The sequence below is a fragment of the Humulus lupulus genome, chromosome 8, assembly GCF_963169125.1.
Source record: "Humulus lupulus chromosome 8, drHumLupu1.1, whole genome shotgun sequence".
NCBI lineage: Eukaryota > Viridiplantae > Streptophyta > Magnoliopsida > Rosales > Cannabaceae > Humulus > Humulus lupulus.
In genome coordinates, this window is record NC_084800.1 from 124,419,981 (window position 1) to 124,430,980 (window position 11,000).

Genomic DNA, 11,000 nt, shown 5'->3' on the forward strand with positions numbered 1-11,000 from the left:
TAAAAATAAAAAATAAAAACAATAACAAATATCAGTTTGGTGACAACCATACTCTATTTTAAAAATATAAAGTTCGGTTACAGCCACATAATTATGTAGTTCCACATCCGTAACAAACAGATTAAGTACGTGATAAGGTTTAATACTTAATAGTTGTGCCGAATTTCGATTAACCATATAATAATCTAAAGTTTTTCAAGCTGGTATATATTCTAAGTCTTACTCATTCGTACAAAAAGATGATGTTAAGTACCCTGTTGATGACCAAGTATGTAAACTCTACACTATAGATCTTTCAAAAAGTGATTTAATCAAAAACTAAACAAAGAACTACATAACATAATTAACATATTGTTTTCCCCAACAACGACCATATGAAGCCGTGCTACAAAAGAAACCTTACACTAAAACTATAAGAACATATGCATGTCTCCAAGTCCACCAGGAACCAAAAATAGCCTTTCATTTTCAAACATTCCTTACGGTAGAAGCCTGCAAAGTTGAAAGTACTACATATAAATATGTATACAACTCTTTAAAAAAATAACCGTCACTTGTTATTTAATGGTGTGATTAAGTAGAGACCAACCTTGGGCGTTTCTTCTGTTCCCATTGATTCAGTACAAACCCAATGACCTCTTTTAAGGTTGCTTTCCTGCCTAGCTCAAAGTTCCAAAGCTCTGGAACTATGGAACGACCCACTGGATCATATTCATTAATCTCCATCAAAGCTTTGATCACAGCATTGAGTACTTTTCCACCCAGTTCATTCTTGAGTGCTTTCAATTTATTATCGTCATTGTCGATGACTTCCTGAATAGGTTATCATAACAAGAAACAAGTTAGCCAGATGTGAATATTTCATCCACTCAGGAAGTGAAATGGTTTTTAGTAAAAATTTGGCAAACTTGTCATTATTATGTTCAATTGGATTCAACCTGAAAATGTCTACTACGGTCCGAATATTGTTTTACTAAAAGACTGTTTAGCCCAGTAAAGTGAAAGTGCAAATATATTCCTACCATTCAGTACCGATAATATTCCTTTTACAACTATTAGTGAAGGTTAAATTTCATCCAGTCATTTACATAAATCTAACAGTAGTACACTTTTTGTTAGGCTTGGCTCAACTAGTTTTGTAGTTTAGTTAGTTTGTACCAAAGTTCATGCAATTAACATACATGATAACAATTTGATGACTAAACTGAATCCTTAAGAGAAAGATATTCAGTCAAAAACATACCACAAATTTCCCTTCAACCTCGATAACTTTAAAAGGATGCCACTTTGGATCTTTGACACATTCATTCCACAATTGGCACATGTTCAAAGCTATGCGTAGTGCATCTTCTTTCAAATGTTTTCTCTTCATTATGTCATAGAATGGTCTACAGTCTATATCTCCCATTTTCTTAACACCAAAAGGATTAGGACTTGTCATGTCTTTCAAACCCTGCAAGTAACAAAGTGTCGATCCACATTCCTTTTAAAACCAGAGTTTGATTATAGAAATCAAAAGTGGAAGGCTGCAATAACACTTACATCAATCAAAACTTCCCGAACTTTGTGCATTTCATTGTTTCTCTCTTCCTCTTCCGCAATTCGTGTTTCATCCGAGGCTGCATGATTTTCAGATTCTCCAGCTTCATCCCTCAACAGTCTCAGCATTGCCTCCATCTTACAAGATATGCATATTTAAAATAAATTTAATACTATCAAAGAAACAAATGCAAATGACCAGCAACTATGCATAAGAGATCATACATTTTAATTTTCAAATCGAAATAACAAGTTAAATTACTGTTCCTTTACCAAAAAGAACATTGTACAAACATCATAAACAACGCCTATAGACTAGCATCTTTTAATATAAGAAAAGAGCAACTTATAAAAATCTCTGATTTATCAGGGTAATAAACAACATTATTGTTTATGTAATAGTGATTGAGGTGCTCATATCAATAGAAAACTCACCTTTTTCCTCTCTTTAAATAACCATCTCTTCCCATTGCCATTTTGAGTAGTAGCTGACAGCTTCTCAACTTCATCCGTTACTTGCTGAAGCTTCAAATTCTGTTGCTCAATAATGTTTTGAAACTTCTTCAATGCTGATTAACATTATGCAATACAAACAGAAAATAGACATCAGTTAACAAAGTATATAAAATACATGAATAATTACAATAATCAAAAGTGTACACAGTTCTTTACAAGTTATAAATAATAATAATAAAAAAAAGAGGCAAAACCCTTTTTGTCAAAACTATAATCTTGACGAGGGTATTATGCAAAAAGGTGATATAAACCTGAGGAAAGAAAGTTAAAACCACGATAGGGAAAATATAAAATAAAGCTGATACTTTTTTTTTTGACAACAATGGTGGGAATGTGGAATCATCACTCATATGGTAGATATAAAGTTTGGTAAAATCCCACCTTCATAATGATCTTGATAAATGCGATCAATCTTATCAGAAAAGTGGCTTTCACTTGGTAACCCTTCATTAACTTCGGCCTTCATCTTAATCTGAGAACAGAAAGGAAATGAAATCACCCCACAAAAATTAAATCAATTTATATTTTGGCTCTGATAATATTATTCCCTTAACTATTATAATCAAGCTCCAAAAAGCTAAAAATAATCCCCTCAAATAAAAAAAAAAAACTAAAAATAAACAACAACTCAAATCACCACACTTCAAAAATTTTCCCCTCTCTTTTTAAACAAAAAAATAAATACAGAAGGCAGAAAAAGGTGTCAGGCAGAGCCGAAGACTCTCTTCTTCTTTGGAGCAGAACCAAAAGCTAGTCGCCTAGTCGGATAGTATACTATCACTATACATCCCAATATCTACGTTCCCATTTCCCGCCTGAACGCTTAAGCTCTAAAACCAATGAGCAATGATTCGAAAAGTACTACTTACCGTAGACATTTTGATATGAAACTTCTCTAGGAAGCTATTTTCATATTCTGTAAAGGCAATTCTTGAGTCCCTCTCTGCACAAGGACTCACAGCATCTCCCATTGCCAAAAAGCGCGCACACACAATTTCTAAAAGTGTCTTAAATTTGGCCCGGCTAAATATTATGTCAAATTTCCAAATTGGACACATGATATAGTATAAATTCTATTTTTTTTATTCTCTAATTATTATATGAAATTCACCTTCTTTATTTACTATATTATCATATTTTAGACAATAAAAAAAAACTTTATATATTCTCAATAAATATTATTGAATGATCATTAATAATAATTAATTTTATTTTTATTAATTTGTATTTTGTATATTTGAGTACAATTATAAATAGTACATTAACTCATTTTTTGTATCAAATTTGATACAAAATTTACATCATGCATTAAAGATGGTTCCGTCACTCAATGAGTTAGAGCTATGAGATATATATATTTATATATACTAGCTAAAAATAACGTGCAATACACGTTTGTTTAATTTTAAAGTTATAAATATGCATATTCAAACATGTATTTATTTTTATTATTTTTTAATTATCATATAAATTTTAAATAAAAAAATAATATCATAAAAATAAATAAAATATGTTTAGTATAGTGTATGACATAAATGTATTAAAAAATTAGCGCAAAAGATTGTCTATAATTTTAATAAAAACTAATTCACCTTTTTTTTCAATATATAATAGAATGAATTGTAGTTCTATAGTATATATAAATATTTATATCAATAATATCTACATATAAACACAATATTGACATAGATATATATTTACATGGTTACATGATATATATATAAATTACAATAATATTTAAAAAGAAATTAACAATATAATAAAATAATAATAGAGAAAGTCATAGTGTAGAGTAATATAAATTCATCAACTATTTTTAGTTTCTAATATAACTCGCAATGTCCTTGATTTTGATGAAGAAAAGAACCCAATCATATTAATATTATACATGAGTTTTAAATTTAAGTTTGTTGCTAGTTTTTTTTTTTTTAAAAAGAAGTTTGTTTCTAGTTGATAGTAGATTATATTATGTTATATGTTTAATATGATATTATTCTAATACTTGAAGTTTAAGTTTAATTAAATTTTATTTAAGTTATAAAACGTATGGTTTTATTATTTTTAAATAATTATCATTGTAAAATATCATATTTTAATTTGTTTAATTATTTATTTATTTATTTAATTTGATTTAAGTTTAAATATTTGTTTACAATCTACCGTTAAATATAAGAATATTCTGTTATATATAAGAATATTTCGTTAAAGTTAACGAAAAATAAATAAAAAACCATTAAAACCAATAATTTTCGTTATCTACACACTTATTATATATATATATATAGTGGTTGGTTGGATTTGAATGTTGTTGTACCCTAATAATACGAGCTCAATTATCTTGCTCGGGGTACAGCTGACACGTAATAAATAAATGTTACAAGACTTTAGAGATATTTCGTTGACTCTAGATCAAACGACTTAAGGCTGTGTCACTGAGTCTGGGACAACCCAAGATCCTCCAAATCGTCTCAAATGCCAATGTCAGAGATCAAGGTGTCAAGTGTCCAGATCGTCCTCATCAAGCCCGAGCATTTTCTAAGTTAAGTCATCCTGCTCCAATCACATCCAATCCAAGGGTTGCATCTAGCTCGTGGTGGTTCAAGGACGCACGTATGGAAGAATCCCAATAGACTCAGAAAACATAATAAATGTTTATAAGTTATGTATTTAATGCCCAATATAACTGTCATAGGTTTAATTAGGGCATTAATGTATTTAATAATTTGGGAAGTTACCCAATTCTGTAAGTTACCATTTATTGTACGGTTACCCAATATTGTCCACCACAATTCCCTATAAATATAAGGGGAATTGACAGTAAAAGGAACTGACATCTTGTATGCCAAAACTCTGCTAAAATTTTCATAAACAATTTCTTCAAGAGTTCCTAAATAAGAATAGGAGTGACTCGTAGACTAGGTGGAATTTAACCACGTTAAAACTTTGTGAGTTTATATTTACGGTTTATTAGCAAGCTTAATCTCTCTAATCAGATTTCTTAATCCCATGTTGGCGAAAAACTACACCAACAGATTGGTGCTTTCATTGAGAGTAGATTAGGCTTGAAACTTGTCAGAGAATATTCGACACAACAATCAACATGGTGGTAACTCGTTCTATGCGCAACAATGAATCAGAGAGACCTGGTGATCATGGAGATTACCGTACGACTGACCATACTGGAGAAGGCACCTCTGTGCAGCGCTGTCCTGGAAAACAATACGTGAACCAGGATGATATTGGAAGTTCGGCTTTGCACCCTCCGAACCCAAATCCTGGGTATCTGACTGCCATCGAAATGGAGAATGCCCAGCTAAGGAGCAACCTCGCCCAGGATAACAGGCGAATAGACGAGATAATGGCTTAATTACCTCTCCCTGCAACTGACGAGAATTTCGAAAGGAGGCAAAGTGGGTCCCACCAATCTCGATTCCACATGAATTATCGACCTAACATGAGTCGTTCAGTCAAAACAACAGCCCCGAGCTCTGTGCCTTCTGAACGGACTCCTAGTGTAACGCCCTGGTTACTCCAAGACTGTTACTGTGAACTTTGAACCGTGCTTAACTCACTAATCGAGTCATTTGGTTATGAACGTGCATCTAGGTGTTATTAATATGCTAAGGTGAAAAACTCAATCAAAAGGAAAAGATATATTTTATTTAAAACATAAAACTGTACATGGGCCCATAAAAGCGTTTACAAGTTATTTACAATAAAAAATGGTCATTCAAGTGTAAAAATTACAACCCGCCGACCTAAGCGGAAAAAATAGTGTTAACCCCTAGTTCCTTTGAGAAACTCCTTGGCCGTGGTGGTCAAGCGGCCGCATATGTACACATCGCCACCTAAGCTCTCCACTAAGGCTGGGTGAGCTTTTCTTTCCCTTTACCTGCACCACATAGCACCCGTGAGCCAAGGCTCAACAAGAAAGCTCATTACTGCATGTATACAATTTCAAATGATGAATATGATAATCATACTGGGCTTATAACCCTAAACAGATGAATGATTATCATTTCAAGATTCTAATAACCATGCTGGGGCTTGTAGCCCTAATCAGATGAGTGACTGGTGAGTAAGTCACTAACTTAAACCAAATGAGTGACTGATGAGTGAGTCACTAACTTAAACTAGATGAGTGACTGATGAGTGAGTCACGAACTTAAACCAGATGAGTGACTGATGAGTGAGTCACTAACTTAAACCAGAAGAGTGACTGATGAGTGAGTCACTAACTTAAACCAGATGAATGACAGATGAGTGAGTAACTAACTTGGGCTCCGCACCCTTAGCCATGTGACGATGCAGTCACCTGGGCCTTCTGGCCCTGGCTCTAAGTAACTAGCCATTAGACTAGACAAGCGCTCTTGTTTTTCATCGAACTTAAGGTCGGTCAAGCATTTCATGCTCATGACGATAATGCTTATGTCGATTAGATCTAATCTTTTCGGCTTGCGTTAAACACGCTAATACCGTTCTTGACTCATAAGTCAATACCATACGACCAATGCTTAGTACTACTACCGAACTTGACTAATGAGTCACGGCTTCACAGTTAATACTGACACCATTGCTGATTTGGACTAATGAGTCAGTGCCATTCACAAGTAAGCAAGATTGCTAAGCATTTAATATGCAATCAATGTCCACATATATATCACTCAACATGCCTCATGAATAACCATGCATGTCACATATGGGGTGCAATTTTCTTACCTCTGGTTCGAGCGAGAAATAATAAAAGAACGACCCTTGAGAACGATCGATCCTTTGATTCCTTAGCGGTTACCTAGTCATAACCAAATATAACTTCCATCAATGAAAATGGGCAATGAAAGGTTCATGACCTAAACCTCACTCCCGGGACCTCGAATCGTGCCCAAATAGTTAGCAGATTCGATCCCGAGCCTTAGGAATTGAAACTCTGAGCCAAAAACCCTAAAAAATGCTCAAAATAGGAATAAGGAAGAACAGGGTAGCGCTATAGCTGCCCCCCTAGCGCCATAACACTACAAGCAGGGAAGTTTGCCCTGGCTAGCGCTGTAGCGCCCTCCTTTGGGCGCTGTAGCGCTACAACCAGGCTGAACTGCCTTGGTTTTTCCCTCCTTCAATTTCACCACTTTCAACCTTCAAGAATTGATACCAAACTCCCAAAAGAACCCAAAAACCAAACATACAAGCCCTAGGCATCATAACCCAATCAATCTTTGCCAAAAACTCCTATAAATTCTCAACTATCCAATCAAAATCCCAACTGAAAACCAAAAGGAAAATAGAGCATAAACCTGAGTTTCAATGGCAAGAAACTTACCTCAAGCTCAGTATGGAACCCTCTTCAATGGTGGAACACAACCCTAGACCCTCAAGGTTTGATTCCCTAGCTTGATTCCTCAAATGGAGCTAAAAAATTCAAAAAGAAAAGGAAGAGAAAAGATGAACGGGAGAAGAAGAAGAAGAAGAAGAAACTCTCTTTTTGCAAGTTTCTACAACTATCTTAGTTCATATATCAAGGTCAAAAGACCATATTGCCCCCAAGCTTAAATAAACCCTTAACAGCCACTAAGGGCAAAGCCGTCATTTCTCCCCTATCTCGTTAATTATATTTAACACTCTCCAATTCCCATTATTTCCAATATTCTCAAATGCTGATAAATCATATCCCATTATCCTTTAATTTCCCGTAATGTTAGAATCACCAAATTACTCCGAGACTCACCCCGAACCCCGAAATCAACCCCGTTATGACCAAACCGCTAACTTGCATTAAAAGATCCTCTCATGCCAAAAAGCTCGAACAAATCCACATTATAGTGTGGCCTCATCAATAATTCACCAACATACATGAAAATACACAATTATGCCCTCAACGGGCCAAATTACCAAAATGCCCTTATCAAGAAATGTGAACCCACATGCATGTATTTATCAACATATAATAATATAATGCACATAAACATGCATATAATCATTTAATGGCATAATAAATCAATTATGGTCTCTCAGCCTACTAATCCAACCATTAAACCTCATTAGGGATTTTCAGGCATTACACCTAGAAACAACCCACCTAATAATAATCGCAGGAATGAACAAGAAATCAGCCTAACCAGATAGGGCGAGCTAGGACCGCATCAAGAAGGGCGGAGGTCCCTACAAATCCACCAACACCTCGACCAACAACTCAGGTACAAAGAAACAAATTCTTGTTGCCACCAATTCAGGAAATCGAAGTAGACAATGGGCGACCTATTCCAGTGCGTCTTAACGGGAGACGAATTGCCTCGCCAATAAGGCATCCTCCATCGTCTATACGTCATCCGACACCTCCTCTCCCACAGAGGAATGTATAAGTTTGCAGGAATGATAGGAGAAATTCTGTACTCGCAGAAGATGTATACGTCCCGCAATTTCATGGGAACAATCAAGCCCCATGACCTCAACCACGAGCGGTAAGCTTCGCAAATGGTAGCTATTGGATGAAGAGCCATCGTGGGGGCAGAACCGGGAGTGTACGCAACACACACTCCTAGAGACATGAGAGCGATCTGAGAAATCAGTTGAGCTCGGCCCAAAGCTTGCGATTGAATCCTCAGACCGACCCGCATGACCATCTAAACAAGTAAAGAGGACAGTCATCCTGTTACAATGATCTGAGTTATGCTAAGACGATGTGAGATCCGTTAATCGTGCGCGATAATGGGAACGTCCCGCCTACCAAGCTCTAGCTTGGAGGGACAATAACCCACATAACGCACAAGATATGTTAGGAGCTGGTAACAAGCTCCCAAATAACCAAGAGACGAATGACCCAACCCTTGAACGACTGATAACTCTACTTTGTAGAGTTATTTTACCACATTTTTATGCTAATTGTTGCTTAATCTTTGAGTTTTTAAGTAACTTATTAAGTTTTTAAGTAATTTTGAATGTATTAGTCTTATTGTAATTTTTTATATTTTTATATGTTTTTATAGATATTTTGTTATAATATGTTGTAGTTTAATTATTTGAAACTAGTATTGTTAAGTTAGAAGTAAAAACATGCACTTTTGAGCTTAAATGTTTAATTAAATTAAGTTTTAATTAATATTTTCATGGAACTTATGTTGTATATTTTTGGAAATATTTAGTTTTAATTTAATTTATGTTTATTTGATAGGAGATATGTTGTTTTTGGACTCTTGAAAAGCAAGAAAAAGGAAGAAAATAGTGGCATTTTCAAGGAAAAAAAGAAAAAAAATGGTATTTCTAAAAAGCCACCAGCTGCCCCAGTCTGGTTGACAACGCTAGACCCAATCCGCGCAACCCAGGCTCGCATGTCTAGCCGTCGGCCCAGCCCGTCCCAGCCACCTGCCTTCCCTAGCCACTTGGGCCCGCCTGCCTTCCTCCAGGCCTGCCTGCCTCAAGCTGCTCCATTCGACCCAAATGCCAGCCAACCTAGCCCGTTTTCCTTCTCCCACCCAGCCACACCGTGGGCCCGCCACCAGCCCAGGCCCGAACCCAACTGCCTACCAGCAACCATCCTGTTTTTTCTTGAGCCCAACATCTCCTTGTCCCCTTGTCTCTGTAACACCATGGTTACTCCAAGACCGTAACTGTGAGCTCTGAACCGTGCTTAACTCGTTAATTGAGTTCTTTGGTTATAAATGTGCATCTAGGTGTTATTAATAGGTTAAGGTGAAAAATCAATCAAAAAGGAAAGGATATATTTTATTTAAAACATAAAACTGTACATGGGCCCATAACAGCATTTACAAGTTATTTATAATCCAAAATGGTCATTACAGTGTAAATTTACAACCCGCTGACCTAAGCGGCAAAAATAGGGTTAACCCCCTAGTTCCTCTGAGAAACTCCTTGGCCGTAGTGGTCAAGCGGCCGCATATGTACACATCACCACCTAAGCTCTCCACTAAAGGATGGGTGAGCTTTTCTTTCTCTTTACCTGCACCACGTAGCACCCATGAGCCAAAGCCCAACAAGAAAACTCATTACTGCATGTATATAATATCAAATGATGATCATGATAATCATACATAGCTTATAACCCTGAATAGATGAGTGAATAACACTTTAAGGTTCTGTTTAACCATGATGGGGCTTATAGCCTTAATCAGATGAGTGACGGATGAGTACGTTACTAATGTAAACTAGATGAGTGACCGATGAGTAAGTCACTGGCTTAAACAGATGAGTGACTGATGAGTGAGTCACTAACGTAAACTAGATGAGTGACTGATGAGTAAGTCACTACGGGGCTCGGCACCCATAGCCATGTGACGATGCAGTCACCTGGGCCTTCTAGCCCTGGCTCTTCTAAGTAACTAGCCATAGGCTAGGCAAGCGCTTTTAGTTTTTATCGAACTTGAGGTCGGTCCAGCATTAAGGCTAATGATAAGTCATTCAATGCAGCTGTCGATTAGATCTAATCTTTGTTGGCTTGTGTTAAACACGCTAAGACCATTCTTGACTTAGTAGCTAGTCAATACCATATGACCAATGCTCAGTACTACTGTCGAACTTGACTAGTGAGTCACAACTTCATAGTTAATATTGACACTGTTGACGCGGTTCTTCGCCAACAGGTAATTAAGAAAATAAGAGAAAGAGATTAGTGCTTAATAATGAACCAAAATAGATGAATGATCTTTTAATGGACTGATGACACAACTACGTTTTTAGGTGGTTCAAAGGTTAAAATCCTTCTACTCCACCAGCCAATATTCTTGCTATCTTTATGGTATTCTTTACATGATACTTTGTTACATAATAGAATCCAACCCCTTGCAACTCCCAGGGTCTCCATATTAATAGGAAAGGGCACCTGGAAGTTGGTGAGGGAGGTCATCCCGTGACCTTCTTACCCATCATGTCACTTCTGTGACATTCATGATTAATTCCTAAACCCTGACAAATGAAGTGTGGTCTAATCAATAGGTAAG

The 11,000-nt window shown here is 36.1% G+C and overlaps 1 protein-coding gene across 1 annotated transcript; it reads right to left on the minus strand.

The window, feature by feature from the left end:
* Positions 1–208: 208 nt before the first annotated feature.
* Positions 209–3,051, minus strand: LOC133794091 (factor of DNA methylation 3-like). The gene is made up of 7 exons (XM_062231275.1): positions 2,925–3,051; positions 2,437–2,527; positions 1,975–2,108; positions 1,543–1,677; positions 1,244–1,453; positions 590–813; positions 209–492 (listed from the first exon to the last, which is right to left on the minus strand). The coding sequence occupies exons 1-7, from the start codon at positions 3,024–3,026 to the stop codon at positions 480–482; spliced, it is 909 nt and encodes a 302-aa protein (XP_062087259.1). The 5' UTR covers positions 3,027–3,051; the 3' UTR covers positions 209–479.
* Between the last annotated feature and the right edge of the window lie 7,949 nt (positions 3,052–11,000).

Bases quoted from the DNA above. Each gene is read 5' to 3' on its own strand.
- LOC133794091 (XM_062231275.1), bottom strand. From the start codon at position 3,026: ATGGGAGATGCTGTGAGTCCTTGTGCAGAGAGGGACTCAAGAATTGCC. The intron at 2,109-2,436 runs GTGGGATTTTAC...AATGTTAATCAG, and splicing joins TTATCAAGATCATTATGAAG to CATTGAAGAAGTTTCAAAAC. The intron at 1,678-1,974 runs GTGAGTTTTCTA...ATATCTTGTAAG, and splicing joins TATTTAAAGAGAGGAAAAAG to ATGGAGGCAATGCTGAGACT.